Source organism: Bufo bufo, chromosome 4, assembly GCF_905171765.1.
Source record: "Bufo bufo chromosome 4, aBufBuf1.1, whole genome shotgun sequence".
NCBI classification, from domain to species: domain Eukaryota; kingdom Metazoa; phylum Chordata; class Amphibia; order Anura; family Bufonidae; genus Bufo; species Bufo bufo.
In genome coordinates, this window is record NC_053392.1 from 540,052,001 (window position 1) to 540,073,781 (window position 21,781).

Genomic DNA, 21,781 nt, shown 5'->3' on the forward strand with positions numbered 1-21,781 from the left:
GATTTGAGGGACGCACATCCAGGGCACGAAGCTCCCGTTCCACCACATCCCAAAGATGCTCTATTGGGTTGAGATCTGGTGACTGGGGGGGGCATTTTAGTACAGTGAACTCATTGTCATGTTCAAGAAACCAATTTGAAATGATTCGAGCTTTGTGACATGGTGCATTATCCTGCTGGAAGTAGCCATCAGAGGATGGATACATGTTCTCATTCTGTTTACGCCAAATTCGGGCTCTACCATTTGAATGTCTCAACAGAAATCGAGACTCATCAGACCAGGCAACATTTTTCTAGTCTTCAACAGTCCAATTTTGGTGAGCTCGTGCAAATTGTAGCCTCTTTTTCCTATTTGTAGTGGAGATGAGTGGTACCCGGTGGTGTCTTCTGCTGTTGTAGCCCATCCGCCTCAAGGTTGTGTGTGTTGTGGCTTCACAAATGCTTTGCTGCATACCTCGGTTGTAACGAGTGGTTATTTCAGTCAACGTTGCTCTTCTATCAGCTTGAATCAGTCGGCCCATTCTCCTATGACCTCTAGCATCCACAAGGCATTTTTGCCCACAGGACTGCCACATACTGGATGTTTTTCCCTTTTCACACCATTCTTTGTAAACCCTAGAAATGATTGTGCGTGAAAATCCCAGTAACTGAGCAGATTGTGAAATACTCAGACCGGCCCGTCTGGCACCAACAACCATGCCACGCTCAAAATTGCTTAAATCCCCTTTCTTTCCCATTCTGACATTCAGTTTGGAGTTCAGGAGATTGTCTTGACCAGGACCACACCCCTAAATGCATTGAAGCAACTGACATGTGATTGGTTGACTAGATAATTGCATTAATGAGAAATAGAACAGGTGTTCCTAATAATTCTTTAGGTGAGTGTATATCATATAATAAGGTCGGTGGTTAAAAGGTTAACTATTTATCCTCAAAGGTAAGTAAATGTTGAGTAGTTAAATGGTTAAAAGTTCATATTATTAGTATTGCATATTATCCATATTGTAATATGCATATATTGGTCTGGCTGATCGCTCTCTATAGGGATGATATTGTTGCAGCCGGATTTAATGTGAGTTAGTTTATTAGTTTGTTACTCACTGTTTTCTGGTATGGTGTCTTCGTTGATACCGGTGGCGTCCCACTCGGTAATCAGCAACACTCACCCTACTTGTCAACTCTCTTTGGTGTCGGGAGCTGTGGCTGTGTTTGGAGTTGGTATCTGGCGTAGTCTGCTCCTTGACTCTGGCTGTGTAGTTTGTGCGCCTGAATCGGCGTCCCACGTGTTGCACTTCACGTCACGTGGTCTCCTGCTCTCAGATCAGCGGTTTCCTGTTGGCTGTGCTTCTATTGGACTCCTCCGATCTTTTGTTAAATCGTGGTTGGAGGAGTTTGGCACTATTATAGAAAAATCATATCCCTTGAAGTGAGACAATGTGGGTTTTGGTGGGTAGTCTCAATGATGCCAAGGATTGCCACTGAGGAAGAGGTTGGAGCACCTCAAAACGTGTCTGGCATTACTTGGCATCATTGAGACTACCCACCAAAACCCACTCACTTCAAGGGATAGGATCTTTCTATAATAGTGCCAAACTCCTCCAACCACGATTTAACAAAAGAAAGATTGGAGGAGTCCAATAGAATAATAATTGGTCTTATATATCCTCACTATATGTTTTTGGTCTTTTTAAATAATTTATATTAGAATAAAATGCGTATTTTAATTGATTGCCTGTGTTGAGTCAGATGGTGAGTGCCTGCCTGTTGTCCTTTATATGCTTTTAGTGACTGGGTGAGCCACTCCAGACAGAGCACCAACCCACAGCAATAGGCCGCTAAAAACATCCTTGTTATTATACCGCTTTGTAGACCTAGCCTTAAATGGGTTGTCCCATTTTGGCCTTTCATGGCCTGGGGTGGCTAGGTTTATGGAAAAGGTGATCAGTGCTCCACTGTTTTTTGTAAATCCCATAGCTGTGAATGGGAGCTATGCTACAGAGTAGCAGAGCAAGTTACACTGTTTCTGTAACTGTAGGTTAGTCCCATATTGGCCATGAAAGGCCAAGATGGGCCAACCCCTTTAAGGAAAAGAAAACATCTGAAGAAAGGCTGAATTGCTTTGTTATGGTATCAATTTATGATCGGTGGGATTCCCACCGATCCTTTGAAGGAAACGAGCTGATTCAGAGAATGGGGTAACCTGCACAGTTGGAGTTCGGGCACATTGACCAGCTGTGTGTGGCTGGGATGTAGCTGTACCACGTGCGACCTCGGCAGTGCTGGAAGCTAAGGACGGGAACTGTGCTGCAAGTCCAGAGCATGACACTCGCTCGTCAGAAAATTACCTAAAAATACGCCTAGTCTAATTCACCAACGGTTGTGCAACTTTTAATAAATGCTCCTAAAGGGAACCTGTCACCAGGATTGCTAGATGGCCGCTAGCACATCCGCAATATCCAGGCCCCATAGCTCTGTGTGCTTTTATTGTGTAAAAAAAAAAACGATTTGATACATATGCAAATTGTGGCCGCGGCCACGGTCAGTAAGGTGACAGGAGGGGGCCCTAACAGTGGCTGGTGTGTGCCTGCAGCCACGGGACGTGGGCCTGCCTAAAAGAGGGCCAACCCTAGGGAGAGTAGAAAGAAAGGGGTGGGAAAGGGGGGGGGAGAACGAGTAGGCGGGCGCGGTGAGGTGAGCTGGACGAGGGGGTTTAAGAAGGGGGACCTGGCCCCTCCCACAATTACAGGCTGCACGCAGCCTTAACTATTTAACATAAAAGAGTCCTATCTTACTTGTGTGACCAGAGAAGAGTCATATTTTCAAGCTCTGACTCCTCTCAGGTTAATTTACATATGTATCAAATCGGTTTTTATACACAATAAAAGCACACAGAGCTATGGGGACTGGGTATTGCGGATGTGTTAGCGGCCATCTAGCAACCCATGTCCTCAGCTCTATACCCAAATTCCCGGTGACAGGTTCCCTTTAAAAAAAAAAAATAATAATTTATGACCAAAAACAGGCGAACTTGATAAATGTGCCCCTATATTCTCAGCATGGTTGAAGTCCCGGGGGTTAGGATCTCCACTTTTATAAAGCAATGGCTTAGCCTAGTGATAAATCACTGCACGTGATTCCTGTTCCTGTGCATAAGTGATGTAGTTCTCAGCGACTACTGCTGCTTCCCTGAGTGAACCTGGTCCTTCTGCCTAATATCCATAGTATGAGGTGAACATTTAGTTCTCCAGTAGTAAATGATTAGCTCTAATGCATAGTTATCTAGGCTAATAACTTAGGCTGCAAGTTCTGTCACTGCACAGAAAGCATGAGGGCTGTGTCTCTTTAAATCACTCTCCTTCACTCTTCCAGCAGTCTTCAGGGCTCCTTACAAGTGCCTGTTGTTTAGCAACCCTCCCAATCTAGAGGGACATGACACAGCAGCGCATGAAGTCAACCTGTTGCCACACAAAATTCTTTTCATATGCAGAGAGGTCTGAAGGTGTACAAAGGTGACAGTTGATTTTAAGGAGTGAGACCTAAGATAAGGAAGGGCTAGCCGGCTTCCTCCTCCCCATGCTACCACACCCTTTCCCTGGATAAACCTGGCTGACTGGTTGACTACCTGTGGCTGACTGTGTTTTCTGTCGCTTTATGTAACTGAGTGCGGTGTAGATCTGTCCGATGGCTCAGCCCAAGTTCGCTCACTGTAATGGGACGCACAAACAGCACCAAAATCATCTAAATGGAATAACCAAGAAGAACGGATTTCATAAAACACTACAGGTAAGTGATAACAAGTGTGCTTATTAACGGGTCAATGTACAATCCTGTATCCCGGGCGTGTATACTTCTGAAATCATGACCGGCGATGAAAGGGTGTAGAGGCATTATCAGTCACCGCAGTCGTTCCCAGTTAATTTAAGCTGGATCTCCTCTAACCTCACATATGACCGGCTAACTTTGTTGTGAAAGCTCCTTGTAAGTCTCAGATTAAAGGGACCTTATACTAGGTCCTTATTCTCCTGCCCCTGGCACATGCTACTTTTGGGATTCACGTCTACGGCTTCACTTGGAAGATAAGTTCTATCTGGAGAGGTGACGGGAAGGGTTGTGCTGAATTAGAGGAACTTCTGGTGGGATGAGGAAGTAAATGTAAACCCTTTGACACGTACTGCGATTGTGTTGTAATCTGCATCTCATTAGGAATCGTTACGGCGATATGTGTCAGTTGACAGCAAGTCTCCGAAAAGTTGCATGACCAGAAATATTTGTGCGATTTGTTGCACAACTAATTTTGGCCTCATGCACGCGACCGTTTTACGGGTCCGCATCCAAGCCGCAGTTTTTTTGCGGCTCGGGTGCGGACCCATTCACTTCAATGGGGCCGCAAAAGATGCGGACAGCACTCCGTGTGCTGTCCCGCATCCGTTGCACCGTTCCGTGGCCCCACAAAAAAAAAATAGCACGTCCTATGCTTGTCCGTTTTGCGGACAAGAATAGGCATGTCTACAATGGGCTGCCAGTTCCGTTCCGCAAATTTGCGGAAGGCACACCGGCGGCTTCCGTTTTTTTGCGGACTCCAAAAACCGGCACGAGGATTTAGAGCTGTGATTTTGCTGTAAAGAAACAGCCAAGTCGCTGAAAAGTGGTGGTCTATGATGGCAAAGCAGCAAGTGACAGAAAATCCACCAGTGTTGGATTTTCTGTAATTGTCGCGTTGCGGTATTAGATGCAATGTCGCCATGTAGCCCAAGCCTAAGGGCTCATGCACAGGGCCGTAATTGTTTTGCTGTCATCAAATCATGTCCAAAACACAGATCCCGGCCGAGTGCATGTCGCCATTTATTTTTTAAGTTCTTTAGAAATGTCCTAACCTTGTCCGCAAAACGGGCAAGAATAGGAGCTATTCTATTATTTATTTATTTTTTTACAGGGCACACAACGGATGTGTGGATGTAGACAGCACACAGTGTGCTGTTTGCATCTTTTGCGGCCCCATTGAAACAAATGGGTCTGCATCCAATCCGCTAAAAATGCGTATCGGATGTGGACAGAAATTATGGCCCTAAGGCCTCATTATTTATTACTTGGCTCACTTATATAGTGCTGACCTGCTCTGCAGCGCTTTACAGACATTATCATCATCCTGTCTCCCGATGGAGCAGTATTTCCCAGACTGAACTCTGTTTCTGGGACACGAACCTGTGGCATTATAATGAATTCTAATGATGCGTGTTCCTGGCCAACCTCAGCTATTCTGAATTGTACTCGCATAATGCTGTCAGTACAATTCAGTACAGCTGCAGTCAGACTGGAATTCACAATGCCGTGAGTTCATGTCACAGGAGCAGTGGTCAGTCTGGGAAATACTGCTGTCACACTGAGCGTCTTTCTCGCACTGAATACACTCACGTGAAATTGCCCTTGTCACAGAAATAATTTCTATTCATCTGAATGGGATGGTTTTCTTGGCAATCGCATGGATTTCCACAAGTCTCATTGAGATCAATGGAGTGGTCACTAATTTTACATTCGCTAGACAGTAAAAAAAAAAAAAAAAAGTCTTTTTTTAACAGCTGTTTTTAGAACCATTGATGTCTATTGGTCAATTCGCATGGCCATTTTTTTTTTTAACGGCCTGTGAAAAATAGGAAATGTTATATACCAACGGCCCCCATACAATTGAAGGGGCCATTTTTAACAGCCATCTTTTAGAAAGCGCCCTTTACCTGAATTTACCTTTAGCATTAAGCAGGCTTCAGATCACATTTCTGGCATCACGGAGATCAGTGATACATTACAATAAAGCAAACATTTCTTTTTATGTCGAGTCACAGCACACTTATTTACTTTATTAACATTTCTGATACATTCTGGGTGATAGCTACTGTACAACCAGGGGCGGATTGGCCATAGACATTACAGGGAAATTTCCCGGTGGGCTGATGCCCAGGAGGCCGCCCAAGCCCCCATCTCTGCCGCTGGCCGGTTACATAATGAGCTCTCAGCAGTAATTAAAGCTGTGAGAATCAGTTACTCATGTACCCGACCAGCGGCCACACATGCCCTCCTGAATTCAACTGCTGTGGCGCACATGTCGCCTCCTGAGACCCCTGCTCTATATCTTAACCAGAGGTGACAGAAAATGGCAGCTATTGGTGGCCACCACAGAGGGACAGCTTTTGGGCCAATACATTTTGCTGCGCTGAGGTATGTGGTTCTGCTGTGGCAGTATTTTGTGCTATGGTATTGTTGACCCTGCCTACTTGTGTTGCCCCTACTTCTGGACCCCCCCTTACAACATTGATCACCCGTCCTCAGAAGCGCTCATTAATATCAGATCTGTGGAGGTCCTACTCCTGGCATCCCCACCTGTCACCTGTTTGAAGAGGCTGTGGTGCTACGGTAAGCGCTGCGGCCTCTTCCTAGACCAGTGAAACGTTGCGTTCATCGGTCACGTGGCATTTATGCAGCCCAGTCCCATACATCCATACAATGGATGGTGCTGTGCGTGGTATAGTATGAAGAGGTTAGAACAGATGATCAGATGGAAATAAGTCGCCAGTCCCTTTAATGCTACATCCTCCACACGAGAGGGAAGACACAGCAGAGAAGTTTGCAGTAAATATTGTTATGGACACGCATCAAAAAACTAAAAGAAACCATGACAAAAACCACATGTATTATATTTGTCCGTCTGAATCCCAGCTCGATCTCCACCAGACCCCATTATAGTCAATGAGGCAGACAGGCTTAATCCAGAGAACTAAGGCAGGCTGTTCTCTGCCGGAACAGACTGCCGGGCCTAATATGGGCTAGGTTAGGGCTCATTCACACAAACGAGTGCTGCCCGTTGCCGTATTGCGGACCGCATTTGCATTCCGCATCACGGATGCGGACCCATTCACATCAATGGGTCCGCAAATCTGGAGATGCGGAACGGAAGAACAGAACTGAACACTACGGAAGCACTACGGGGTGCTTCCTGGGGTTCTGTTCCGTGCCTCCGCACCGCAAAAAGATAGAGCAAGTTCTATCTTTTTGCGGAACTGCTGGATCGCGGACCCATTCAAGTTAATGGGTCCGCGATCCCCATGCGGCTGGGCCACCGTCAGTGCCCGTGCATTGCGGATCGCAATTTGCAGTCCACAGCACGGGTACGTGTGAACAAGCCCTTAAAGGAATTTTCCAGGAGTTCAGTATTGATGGCCTATCCTCAGGATAGCTCATTACTATCTGATCAGTGGGATTCAGACTCCTGGCACCCCGGCCGATCAGCTGTTTGAAGGGTGCTGTGGCCTCCTCACAGTATACCAAGCACAGCGTCATTGTACAGTGCCTGTGCTTGGTATTGCATCCCAGATCCTTTCACCAGGTCCATAGCAGCATATAGGCAATGTGACTGTTGACTGTGATGTCACTGGCCTAGGAAAGAGGCCGCAGCGTTGACTATTGAACTCCTGGAAAATTCCTTCAAAGGGTTACCCAGCCACATACATAACACTGCCCCTGAACATAATGGCTGATTCAAAGCCTCCTGTGTCTGAGTATTGTGTACTGTCACCATGGAGAGCTAACTGCACATCCTGTCACTCTTATCACTCTCCCTGCTATTATCTATTGCCTTAAAGGGGTTGTCCAAGTAAATGGGATATAATAACATCCGTGTGACGTCCGTGTTACATCTGTTTTTTTTGCGGATCCATTGTAACAGTGAACATTTTTTTAACTATTTTTTTTTTGCGGAACGGACTTGCGGACATACGGATACGGAATGCAAACGGAGTCATTTACGTTTTTGAAATGAATGATTCCGCATACAGGTCGCAAGAAAGATGGAACGGACATGGACAAAAAATAAGTGTGCGGTCCGCATCCGTATTTTCGTTCCGCGGCCCCGCAAAAAAGGTACAGCATATCCTATTCTTGCCCGCAATCGCGGACAAGAATAGGCATTTTCTATTATGGGGCTAGCAATGTGTGGTCTGCAAAATGCCGAATACACACAGGCCGGTATCCGTGTTTTGCAGACCGCAAAACACTAACGGACATCTGAATGGACCCGACGGCTGATGACACGCATAGGTTTTAACATTTTTGTTGTAGTGTATTTCAGTTTTTAAGGCATACTGTCGTTTTTGCTGCCGTTTTTTCAACCTTTTTATAGGCAAAAAAAGACAGTTCTGGACGTTGCATTTTTTTTGTTTCATTTGTTTTACTCTTGAGGTACATTTTTGGATCAATGGCTTTTTTTCTCAAATCGTAGCATGCTCTGGTGTTTAACAGCGTTTTTGCATGATATTTTTTTTTTTTTATATATATATCAGTGTTTTTTTCCAAAAAATCTTTACAGAGAAAGTGACATGGAGGGACATTGACTTACAAACAAAAACATACTATACAGACAAAAAAAAACCTGAAAAACATCTTAAAAATGCTGCAAAAACGCCTTTTTTTCTTTTGGAACCAGAACTTTGTGTGAAGTAGCCCTTAAAAGGGGTTGTGCAGCCAGTAATATTAATGACCTTTCCTCCAGAGAGGTCCTCAATATCTGATCGGTGGGGTCTGACTCCTGGCATCCCTTGTAGATCAGCTGTTTAAAGAGCAGGCGGCGCTGTTACGAGTACTAATTCTTCTTCACGTCGCCTTGGAAGTCTCAGCAGCGCAGTGCTATTAAGTGTTTGTTCCATTCACTTGAATGGGACGAGCACTTGTAATTACACTGCTGCGCCACTGCATACGAGACAGCACATAGTGTAATCTTAAAGAGGAAATAGTGCTCGTATGAGCACCATCTCTTCTTCTACACCCCCCCCCCCCCCCCACACACACACACACACACTTGTTATATATATATATAAAATATATATTATAAATTAAAAAAGAGAATTGAAAATTTCAGCCGGACACATTAGGCCAGTTTCACACTATTTTTTTTTTTTAATCTTTTTGACAAATGCCACCTTTTTGTCTTTTTGCTTAAAAAAAAAAGACCTGGCCAGATATTAAAATGTTTTGTTTTATTTGCTCCTTTTGGTGTTTTTTGAAACTATAGTAAGCTATGGGTGTAATGTTTTCCCATAGACTTCTCCATAGGGAAAAAAAAGTGTCTGGAAAAAGTGTTGCTTGACAAAAAAGAAGCCTCCCCCAAAAATCCCTTGTCTACAAGCCTGAAGCCGTCCTGTAAAGTACAAGGACAGGCATTTTTCACAAGTCTGGATCTGAGCTTCTATTATGTATGCAGAAGTGAGCAGTAACTCACCACAGTCCGGCTCCTGGGCTTGCCCAAAACTGTTCTATAAGTTTAGGAGAACAGTAAGGAATCTAATGTGCAGGTTTGTGGCTACAGCCGTCGGCGACGATTTGGCGAATGCCTGGGTAAAGATTTTTTCGATACAATATTCTTATGGCACAAGGGAAATGTACCATATATGTCTTTAATGTATAAAATAAGACTAGCCCTTTAATGGCACAGCATAAAGGAATTTTGCATAGAACCTCAATGTCCTTCCACCCCTGATAAAATTCTGTGTACTTCATTGGTAAGTAACTGTACTGCCCTGTGCGCTAAAAAGTATACTACATTTGATGCTAAAGGCACCAAGCCTCTTAACAATAGCTGTAATCTACAGTTTGTATCTGCATAATCCTTCAGGGCAAAGTATTCAGTAACCTGGAAACCTTGTAACTACACGGATGCCGTTGTGTATTGTTTCAGCCGGACATTAAAAGAGTGCTGCACCTCCTGCATTCTATGGATCACTGGAATCAGACTCCCATGAAATATATTCCAGTTATATTAAGTTAGCCCCTATCCACATGGTAGGGGATAACTATTAGATCAGAGGGGGTCCTATCATTAGGAGAAATAAAATGGCCACCGTAGCCATACCCCCACTTCCTCTCTCTACTTCATGTCTCCTCATGAACTCCATTCCTACAGAGATTCAGCTGAAGATCTTATCATCTGTATTCAGCCTATATAAATAATGAAAGGTATTTGGGAATATATTTATAATAAAGTAATATTTAAGTATTTTCAGTAATTTTCTTTTCTTAATTTCCAGAGAGCCCCTTTAATGGAGTGGCCAATCTGGCATCAACGCAGCTGCTCCATTCATTTCTATGGGGTAACATCCAAGCACTGTACTCAGCTGTACCAGAAATTAATTCAGTGGCTGGTCGGGTATGAGCGCAGCGGCTCCATTCATTCATACATGCCACTCTAATAATTTTGAGGATCTCCATAGGGCCACAGTTCTCGTGATCGGTGGGGATCCCAGCAGTAGGACACCTACCAATCAAATAATTATCCCCTATCCTGTAGATACAGGATAACTTAATATAACCAAAATACCCCTTTAAGAGATGACACATCCTTGCCATATGTCATCACTAAGGCCTCGTTCACATCTCCATTTGTGGTTCGGGCAGGCTGTTCCGGAACAGAGCAGACTGCCAGATCCTCTACTTCACCGTTAGATCCGCATTGACTGCAATGGGATCCCGGTGATGATCCAGCCTACTGAATCCACAAACGGAGATGTGAATGAGGACGTACTTGAGTTGTGAAATATATCTATCAGTTTTTACACCACAATAGTAAAGGGAGGTTCAGTCATTCTCTGCCGCTCCCTGATCACCCAGTATTTATCTAGAGAGAAAATCCGTTCTTTACTCATGCATGATCTCATACGGCATACAGTATGTCAGGAGGTGAGTGACTTCAGCATAGTCACTGATTAACCCGCACAGTATTGCTGTCACCGTGAGGTTGAACATCCAAGGAATCTGATGTGTGTGAGTAATTACCTAGAGGACAAGTTTAGTACATTGTGGCTAAATACATTTTAAGAAATGAAATGACGTAGATTTACTATGTATTCTAGTGCACCACAGAAGATATCTTTTAATAAGATTCTACTACAAGCTGCGGCCTCAACATTTTCCAAATATAAGCCTCTGTGAAATAATGGGTATTACTGAGGAGTTTCATAATGATCATATTACAGATCTACCTTAGTGAAATAGCACACTTATCAAGCATACAGGTTTCAGGAGTGCAGATCTAGCTGTGGTGGTCAATACAGCAATATCAGACTTAGGCCTCATGCACACGACCGTTGCCCGGCCATGCCCATATTTCGGCCCGCAAACCGCAGATCCGCAATATACGGGCCCCGGCCGTTTTTGCACTGCATTACGGATGCAGACTTATTTACTTCTACAGAGAGTGCTTCCGCGGGGTTCCTCTCCGTGCCTCCGCACTGCAAAAAAATAGAACCTGTTCTACTTTTTTGCGGTGTGGACAGATCATGGACCTATTCTAGTTAAATGGATCTAGACCCATCTGTGGCAGCCGCACGGATGGTGCCCGTGCAGACCCTTTAATTTCAAAGGGGCCACAAAAAATGCAGATATTGTTCTCCTTCACTTTCGGGGGGCCCATTCTGGAGATAGGTGCAGGTCCCTGAAGTGAGACCTGCATCTATCTGACTTTGTGGTATATCCTAGTCTTATGCCATCAAAGTCTGTGATGACACAACCACTTTATACACTCCCTGCTGCCTGGTCCTATACACTGGCTTCCATTCCTTCATCTCCTTTTCTCCAGTTGTCTTCTGGCCAGGGCAAGGACAATGCCACATGCATTGCTTTAGTTAAGTGTCCCAAGTGACATATAACCACTATGGCAGGACACGTGACCACGTCTATGCCCCAGCTAGAAAACAATAAGCCGAGGACTGAAAAATGGAGGAACAGGAGACAGCAGGGAGTAGATAAGTATAAATCTTTAGGAAAAAGATGCAGACTAGGGGGCTTCCCTTAATAATTTATACTCTGGGAAAACGCCTCTAAAGCCATTTTAAGCTGGACGGCGATTACCTGGATGATCATTCCCAATCATTGCCCTGTGTAAACAGCTCTGTTGATCAACCAAGCACTCATTTCACGTCTTATATGCAGATATAAAAATCATCATTTCTCAGCAGCACATAAACAGTGTGTAAGCAGGGATGTCCTGCTGACAATAATGCAAACTGTAAAGAGTCAATGATTGCACCATGGAATAGAATAAAATGAGCCCCATTCCTATAGACCTCTCATATTGTCAATGTGCACTTGACACAAGAAAAGTGCCCACATGACATGAAGGAAATGCACATTAATAGCATTAGTTACTTTTCTTACATGTTGCTACAGATATCCTTTTGAAATAAACCAAATTATTTAATATATATGTCCTAAGATATTCCATCGTGTAACGAACAAGCGGGTGTGTACCCACTGTGCCACTGACTGGCAATACTCTGGAGGGGTGTAACTAAGCAACACCAGGTCTTCACTAGCGCCACTGGTGGTGAGGATAGACTTGAGCCACAGTAGTTGCCAGGGGCGACTCCAGAGCGTAAACAGAGTCAGTGGCAGCTGGTCCAGCAGAAGATACAAACAAGACAGAAAACCTGATACAGATTCAGATACAGATCCACAGATGGTCAAGGCATAGCAAAGGCAGAAGCAGTTACCTGCGCTGCAAGCGATAGCAGCTAGGCGGTCCCAGGCAGAGCTGCACATGGATGGCGATTCCCCCTCCGGGGAATCCAGGGACCCTCTTCCGAAGGCGGACATAAAACAAGCAGATACTGACATGGACAGAACAGGGACAGAAGCCAGAGACACAATAGGACAGACATGGGACAGGATAAATCGGAAGAAGTTAAGCTCTGCCAGGCTCTCGGACGCAGTTACGCACTGCGTGGCGAACGGGGAACAGACCAGGAACATAACATAATACAGGGCAGGTACAGACATGGCATATACAAGATACAGAATACAACAATATAAACCTAGGTGGAACCATACAAACGGCCAGATGGTAAGACCCCTTGGGTCAGCAGCAAAGAGCTACACCAAGAACTGAACAGGACAAACTGACCCCAAGCCCCACAGCTCACAGGAACTTAAAGCTGCAAAACGAGGCACCTGAGAAGCCCCACCCAGCCACAAAACAGGGGAGTTAACCCCAACAGAACCAGTGTCCAGAACAGACCATAACAGACAGACTGCAGCACAGGCTGTTGCCGCTGGCAACCGGCATACACGGAGACACCCGCAGCCAGTACGCCAGAGCACAACCAACCCGTGAAACTGCAGACAGACTGACACGAAATAGCAACATCCACAAGTTCACAGACCCCACAGCCAGCACCCAGCCCCAAGCCACCAGCCTGCACAGGAATTCAGCCTGCAGCCAGTACGCAAGGGTGCATGCAGCCAGCCTACATGGAAAACGTCACAGTGAACCGCACTGTGACACATCGTAGAAAACTTTAAAGGGGTTTTCCAGAACTTAAAGTGTACCTAACTTTTCAACAAACCCTGCATTAATTAATAGTACAGTGTGCATACACGAGAAATAACACTATTATTGGCCACTATATGATATGTATCGGGTATTTTTTAGCAGCTTGTCTAGGTTCCCAGAGATGGTGGGTGATGACTAGCTGCCATCCACAGCACACAGAAAGTAGAGGAGAATCAGCTTCATAACCTTCTTTTACTCACTCATAGGCCTCCTGTACACGTGTGCTGCTCGTTACCGTATTGCGGACCGCATTGCCGATCCACAATACACAGGCACTGTTCCATGGGCATTCCGCATCACGGATGCGGACCCATTCACGACTGCTGCCTCTTTCTTGATTGTCCTCACTCAGGAACTGTTTTGTAGTGCTCCTGGTCTCTTCTGTTCATATTCAGTGCTGGATATATATATTTTTTTGGACACCACCAACATGTCTCATACCTCACTAAGAGTCATTGATAATTGTGATGAAAGACTCAAAAAAATCAATGCTATATTCAATATAGAAGATGAGGATTCACGCAATGTTCTGGATCTTAAAATTCACATGAGTCCTCTTGAAAAATTGCTCACACGTGAAATGCGCACCTGGTGGGATCTAACCTCATTAAAGAAGTATGTGGATAGAGGAATGATTCCTCGCGGCCTGAGGTTGCACAAGAAACCCACAACCACTTATTCTGAGGATTTTACCACCAAATGGCAAACTATTTTGTCAGATTGTTCCATTAAATTAATGGGACTGATTATCTCTCACGAGGAAGAGACCCTGGTTAATCTCCGGGAAGAAATCAGAGTTACAAAAAATTCTATTGCACCTCTGGCGGACTCGTCCATTTTCTCAGATCTGGAAGAGAAACTCCAACTGAATTTAAATAAAATGGAGGACAGTCTGATTGCCATCAAGCAGGATAAATTCGGCAGAGACATGCAAGATTATAAAACCCATAATGTCTAAAACTGGTCTGCTGCTAAAACCAACACTCCTCGCTCTATCATGAGAAGAATATACAGAGGAAAGAAGTCCAGGTTTTCCATAGTCAGCTTCAGTTCTACAGACATCGACTCCTCCGACTCAGCGTCAGAAACCGTACGTCCCAGCGCTTCATCTACACCTCACGTCACCGCAGAGGAAACCACCTGCCCTGGAAAATCAGCAAAAAACACCGAGCAGGGCGTAGACGCAAGAAAAGGTGGGCGTTACCCCTCGCGTGAGAGAAAAATCTAGCTTCTTCTCAAGTGATCAATATTTCCTCTATGGTACTCTCCCAATCACAGATTCAAGTTCTATCTAAAGGACTATCTTTTTCACCTACGTGTCATTTTGACATCTACAAGACCCTGTTGGATGTGAATAGCTCAGGACCTTACTTTTAAAGAAACATTTTGCTTGTAATGACACAGGTGAATCCTCCCCTGCTACTTCTGTTCCTGCCTCTACTCCCTCTGCCACAATTTCTTCAAGTCAGATGAATATGTCCTTCCAGGAACTTGTCCACATCTCTCATTTACAGCAGGATCGGGACTTTTCCAGCTCCTTGTCTGTGTCTGATTTCTCTCATAATTTTGCAACTCCCAATCGTGATTTCTATCCCATACAGTCTCGCTCTCTGGCTCTTGATCATTTTCAGGAATCAGTGGAGCGAGATCTGGTTCCATTGAGGGATAACTGTCAGTCCCGACCTAAATTTAATAGTAACTGCAATCTGTCTACTGCTGAAAAAACGGCTTTAAAGGAGCTTGAAAATATGAAAGATGTCGTCTTTAAACAGGCGGACAAAGGGGGGTCGGTTGTGGTCATGGACCGCTCCATATATGCGTCCCAAAATCTTCTAATGTTAGGAGACTCGGTCACATATCTGGAGATGTCACATGACCCCACTCCCCAATTCCAAAAGGATCTGCTTTCTTTGTTGTCCTTGGGGGTTAAGAGTGGTTTTATGGATCAAAAACAAGCTGATTTTATATATGTTTTACAGTCTATCATTCCCATTTTCCACTCTTTACCCAAGATCCACAAACCACGCTTCCCCCCACCCATGCGGCCTATTGTAGCCGGGATAGGCTCATTTACGGAGCGGTTGTCTGCGTGGGTTGACAGTTTGTTGCAGCCACTTGTCCAGACTATCCCTGGCTTCCTTCTAGACACTAGAACTGTACTTCAGTCCTTTCATCAATTTCCCTGGAAGCCGGAGTATGTCTGAATAACTGCGGATGCTACATCCCTTTATACTGTCATTCCCCACCATGCAGCTATAGTCTCTCTACGATGGTTCCTGAATACCTATGCTGATTTCAGCTTAGAATTTCAAGACTACATGTTGTCTCTTTTCTACTTAAACACAATGTATTCATGTTTAACCACCGCTTTTTCCTCCAACGCACTGGTGTTTCCATGGGGGCAAAATTCTCGCCCTCCATGGCTAACATCTACATGGCGTGGTGGGAATCCTGTTATCTCTTTTCAGATGACAATATATGGGCCCCCTCATTACGGTGGTATGGCCGTTATATTGAAGGAGTTCCTAAATTATAACACTTTGAATCTGACATTCACTCTTAATTCTAACTGCACATCTATTGCGTTTTTGGACTTGACTTTGAAGGGTAACATTACCGACTCCAAAATAGTCACCCGCACCTACCGCAAAGAGACGGCGGGCAATAGTACTTTATTCGCGTCCTCATGTCATCCTGCTCATGTTGTACCCAATATCCCTTGGGGCGAATTCAAACGCCACGTACGGAATTGCTCCAGTGACACAGGCCTCAGGGAGGAGCTCAATCTAGCTGCTGAGCGCCTTGTTGCCCGTGGTACCACAACAGCAGTCTGACTCAGGCTGCGGCTCAGGTTAAGTCCAAACCACGGATAGATTTACTGTTTCCACAGAGTAGGGCTGGCAGTCGTCTCAATTTTAACAGTGAAGTCCCAAAGAATAGAGCTCCAGTTTTTTCTACGAGCTATAGTGCAGAATTTAACAAGATCTGCCATATTATCAGAAAAAACCTGTCCCTACTTCGTACGGACGAGCAGTGGTCTGATGTTCTCAGCTCAAATATTAAATGCATTGCTCGCCGAGCTCCAACTCTGGGCCACCGTATCAGCCCTAGTTTGTTCATGGATGATTTGCAGACACAGCAGAGCTGGCTACGTTTTTAAAGGCAACTATAAGTGCGGACATCATATCTGCACTTGTTGCAAGCACCTTTCAATTGGCCAAACTGTTGTCTCTGTATCTAATCAAAAAACCTTTACTTTGAAACAATATATCAACTGCAATATCAGTTTTGTGGTATGCTGGATGACATGCCGCCTACAGTATATAGGCTGTACCTCTAACAGCCTTAAAACTAGAATTTGCCGACATATTTCTGACATTCCACATGCGCTGACCCAAAATGTTTCTGCGGTCAGTTCACATTATGCGGATTGTCATGCTGGTGATACCAGTATCCTTGTGGTGCAGGGAGTGGAAAGGATCAAATTTCCTAAACGTGGAGGTGACCATAGGAGAGTTCTTTTAAACAGAGAATCTTATTAGATCTTTACTATGGGAACCTGCGTACCAACAGGCCTTAACCGCCGGCATGATCTTATATTGCATTATTGATTGTGGTATACTTTCTTTGTATCCTTTGTCTTTCCTCTTTTTCTTTTTCTTTTAGCATATGTTTTTATGTGTTAGAGGTGGAGCTATGTGTTGATTGTGTCCACCTGATATGTTTGACCTGCCCCGCCCCTTTATTTAAGGCCAGTGTCTTACACTATCATGTTGTCATGAGTAAGGATCTGAATTTGTTGATCTGAAACGCGTAGACCTGGTGTACATGTCCGGATTTTAGCACGTTTTTTCATTAAAGCATTCATATGGTCGTCTGGGAGGTGGATTTCATTTTTCTTGCATTCACTTCAATGGGTTCGCAAATCCGGAGATGCGGAATGGTGCGTAACGGAAGGACGGAACTGAACCCTACGTAAACACTACGGAGTGCTTCCGTGGGTTTTATGCCGTACTTCCGTTCCGCAAAAAGATAGAACATGTCTTATCTTTTTGCGGGAACGGGCGGATCGCGGACCCATTAAAGTGAATGGGTCCGTGATCTGCTGCGGCTGCCCCATGGTCAGTGTTCGCGTACAGTGATGGCCAGTTCGCATTGTTCGCCCGCGAACATATGCGGGCTGCCATCTTTTTTCACAAGTCCGGCGAGGCACAGTTAAGCCCTTACCTGTGCCGCGAGCCGGCCTGAAAACAAATGCGGTCACCGTGAGCAGGCAGTTCCGGGAACAGCCCGATGAAGGCCCCCAGTGGCTGTTCTCAGAACTGCCTGCTCCCGCTGATCGCACTTGTTTTCAGACCGGCTCGCGCACAGGTAAGGGCTTACCTGTGCCTTGCCGGACTTGTGAAAAAATATGGCAGCCCGCATATGTTCTCGGGGGAGTCCTGTCTCACTCAGCTCTTCCATAGACTTGTATTGATATGTGTAATATGATTTCTTTTGTGAGCTTCTCCCATCCTGGATGGATTCAATGCATATCTAAAAGAGAAAAGCATTTAGCAAGCAGGGGTGGGGGGAGAGGTAAACAGATGATAACATGAGAACAGGGCCGTTTGAAGGAATTTGGGGGCCCCAAGCAAAATAGACATGGAGGCCCCCCTCCACGCCCTCCCCACCTTACGCACACAAAGCCTACAGGAACCACAGTATAGCCATACAGTTTAAGTTCACCCACACTTTATATAAATAAAAAAGGAGGTTTACAGTGCAAATACTGCTGTTGCATTTAATGTGCATGAAATTTGAACATTTTCAACAAATGAACATTTGCAAAAAACACCATTGTACCATACAATCCAATATACATTAAAAAAGTGCACAATAACTAAATCCAACATACTTAAAACACACACATTAACATTTTTCAGTTCTTACAAACATGTGCAAATGATCTAAAACTGCTGTTTGCGAACCTTGTTTTTTGCAAAGGCAATCACAATGTCCTCCATGTCCAAAGACTGGCGAACATCACGCTCAATTGATGTAAGTGCCAGTTCTTACTTCCCCCTCCCCCTCCCTGTGTCCTACTTACTCTCCCCCTCCCTGTTTTTTGTTTTTTTTACTCCCTACCCTACCTTAGATAAGTTCCTAAGTTAATTCAGTCCTCCGGCTCCTTCCCTGGACCCTGTAGCGTGACCGAGCTCCGAGCTCCTCGCTCTCTACCTTCAGTCCTGGCTGTCACTCAGTGCGGCCGGGAACCGCGTGGTACAGGTCAGGAGATTCAGTTTCCTGTTCCCGGCCGCGGCCGGACTAAAAGGAAGTGAGCACTCAGTGTACACTTCCTGTCAGTCCGGCCGGGAACAGGAAACTGAATCCCCTGTTCCTGTACCGCGCGGTACCCGGCCGGACTGAGTGACAGCCAGGAGGTAGAGGAGGAGAGCTCGGCCACGCTACAGAGCAGCAGTCAGCAGAGGAGGAACTCGGGAGGTAACCAGGAGTGCTGCAGCCGCCTGAGGCTCTCTATAGAGCGCTCAGGCGGCTGCAGCCTTAAAGGAAGCAAAACAAGCACCGGCTCTGCTTGGGGCCCCGGGCCAGCTCGGGGCCCCAAGCAATTGCTTGTTTTGCCTGTCTGTTAGCGACGGGCCTGCATGAGAACTAGACATTTCTCTGATGGGACATATTGCAAAGTTTCTTATGGTCAATTTGCTTGTACTATTGATTTATGCAAAGTTGTGTGAAAAGTTATTGACCATTTAAATATTAATGACCTGTCTTAACAATGAGTCAATATCTTATGCGTGGGAGCCTTACACCTGACTCCTCACCAATCAGCTGCTGGAAGGGACTACAGGACTCAGTTACATGCCTTTTCTGCATCTCAATTCTATTTGAGTGGATTGGATTGAGCTGCAATACCAAACAGTGCCACTGTACAATGTACAGTGCTGTGTTTGGCATTATATAAAGAGCCACAACACTCGTCTGAGCATGGTAACCCCTTCAAATAGCTGATCTGCTAAGGCAATGTTCCTCAACTCCAGTCCCCAGGATTTCCTTAGTACCAAGCAGGTGATATAATTAGTGTCAATGCATCAGGACTTACCAAAGGTATTAATTCTGTGGGATATTCTCAAATGCTGACAAGCAGGTGGGCCCTGAGAACTGGAGTTGAGGAACACTGTGCTAAGGTGACAGAAGTCAGACCCCAGTAATCTGATAGTGATAAGCTATCCTGAAACTAAGTCATGAATATCTAACTCCAGGACAACCCCTTTAACAATGAGTCATAAGGCAACAATTTCATTCTTTTCTACTGCCCAGAAAACGCTTAAAATTTTAAAGAAAGCCTGTTGTTATATGGTTCCTATAACTACAAGATCCCTATGGAGTCGTTTCACAGAGACTTTGCCTTTGACCTAGGAGCACTACAGCTCCAAGGTCACTCCCTGTTGGCTTTATGCAAACATTTCCAGTAGGGAGAGATTGCTTATTCTAACAGGGATTGAACCATTACTGCATGCTTTGTTTAGGATGGGCTAGCAATGAAACAAAGACACAATACAGAATGCGCATTTGTATGTGATTGGGGTAAATGGGCAGAAGTCTGTATTCTTGTTTTTCTTGCATGCCTGCCTTTGTTTCAACAATATAAGATATAAGATATAAGATGTTGCACATAATAAGCAGTTGTGCGTTGGTAATGGCTACACAATGCTTCCATTCAAACATATTTAGAGGTTTTTAGAGGTTCTTTATTTGATTGCGATTAGAGATGAGCAAATAAAAAAAATAAAAAAAATCGATTTGCCGGTTCGGAATTACGTTAAAAAACTGCTATTTCCTGGCTGCAGAGAGCCTTTATAGTGGTGTAGAACACTGTGCCTTGCAGTAACACGCATAGGGAGTCTGCTTTGGTAGTAAAATAATACTGTGAGACCGTATTACATGCAGATGACAGGCGTCGCTCTTAGAATCACTGCACACTTCACTTATGTGGGCAGTCACGGGGCCAAAACTGACCAAATAACTCAAGTATGAACTCAGCCTTACAGGTCGATGTTGGCGCCAAGAAGAAGCGCACTCCTTTTACACCGTTGTCAGCTGATTCCACATAGATGTCTACAGAACCTGTTCTATTAAACGCTTATACAAGTAGAGCCTCCCGACAGAGTGGAGAGGGTGTCAGCAGCAAGTTTGTGTGGACATCACTGATTATTTTGCCCTTCTTCTTATCCGTCAGAACAATAACCCACAAAAAACGGATCCTGTCTGTGGAGTATCCGCCTTCACTCGGTCAGCATTTGGTCAGTAATCCATCAGTAATGCTAATGCCAAAAAAAACAGGAGTGGATCAAAACCGAGATGTCACGTAAACTGAATATTTGCAAGTCTTCTGTGTTTTGTACCCACTCCTGCTTTTGGCTACCAAATCACAAGCCAATTCTGATGGGACCATACAGGCCTTACAGCTGCCACACAGACAGGATCCGTTGTGCATCTAATTTTACCTTCCTTCTGACAGATCAGAGGAAGGGTCAAATAAATTATGATGTCAGCCAAGCCAAAAAGGCTAAATAGTGGCCCAGTCACGAAGAAGGGAGGGTGGGAACAGCATGAGAAGTCCACGGAGTGGCCCTATGATATAGTAGTGAGCTGAAAGCAGCATGAGGAGACCACAGAGTGGCCCAATCACAGAGTCTGTAGGTGGTGGCAGCATTAGGAGGCCACAGAGTGGCAAGGTGACATAGTGTGGAGGTGGCGGCATCATCAGGACGCCACAGAGTGGCAAGGTGACATAATGTGGAGGCGGCAGCAGCATGAGAAGACCACAGAGTGGCAAGGTGACATAGTGGTGAGGTGGAAGCAGCATGAGGAGACCACAGATTGGCCCAATCACAGAGTCTGTAGGTGGTGGCAGCATGAGGAGGCCACAGAGTGGCAAGGTGACATAGTGTGGAGGTGGGTGGCAATACCAGTACCAGCTGAAGATGGTGGGTGAAAGAAGAAGCACTTGGCATCAGATGTGTGGCATCAGAGGTGGGTGGCAGCATCAGAATAGTAGGTGAGGCAGGTAGCCAGAAGAAACCAGTCTCTTTTGTCAAAGTGTTGGTGTGGCGCCATGAAATCTTGGATGATCCACGCCTGATTCATCTTGACAAAGGTCAGTCTCTCCACATCTTTGCTGGACAGGCGAGTTCTTCTTGGGGTAACTATGGCCCCACCGCACTAAACACCCGCTCTGATGCCACACTACTGGCCGGGCAGGACAGCTTTTCCAGGGCAAACTCGGCCAGTTGTGGCCACAAATCCAGTTTGGCTGCCTAGTAGTCCAGCAGATCTTCAATGTCGGCTGGCTGTGTGCACTCCAAGTATGCCACCACCTGCTGGTTCAGGTTCTGCTCTACGTCTAGCTGCTGGT

General features: G+C 45.2%; 1 protein-coding gene across 1 annotated transcript in view; it reads left to right on the plus strand.

Moving 5' to 3' along the window:
• The first annotated feature begins 3,082 nt into the window (after nt 1–3,082).
• The window catches only part of LOC120999088 (serine palmitoyltransferase 3-like), an 86,507-nt gene continuing 67,808 nt past the window's right edge, over nt 3,083–21,781 (plus strand). Inside the window, exon 1 of the mRNA XM_040429960.1 lies at nt 3,083–3,782. Within this exon, the coding sequence (XP_040285894.1) occupies nt 3,681–3,782 (102 nt within the window). The 5' untranslated portion in view covers nt 3,083–3,680. The remainder of the gene's footprint in view (nt 3,783–21,781) is intronic.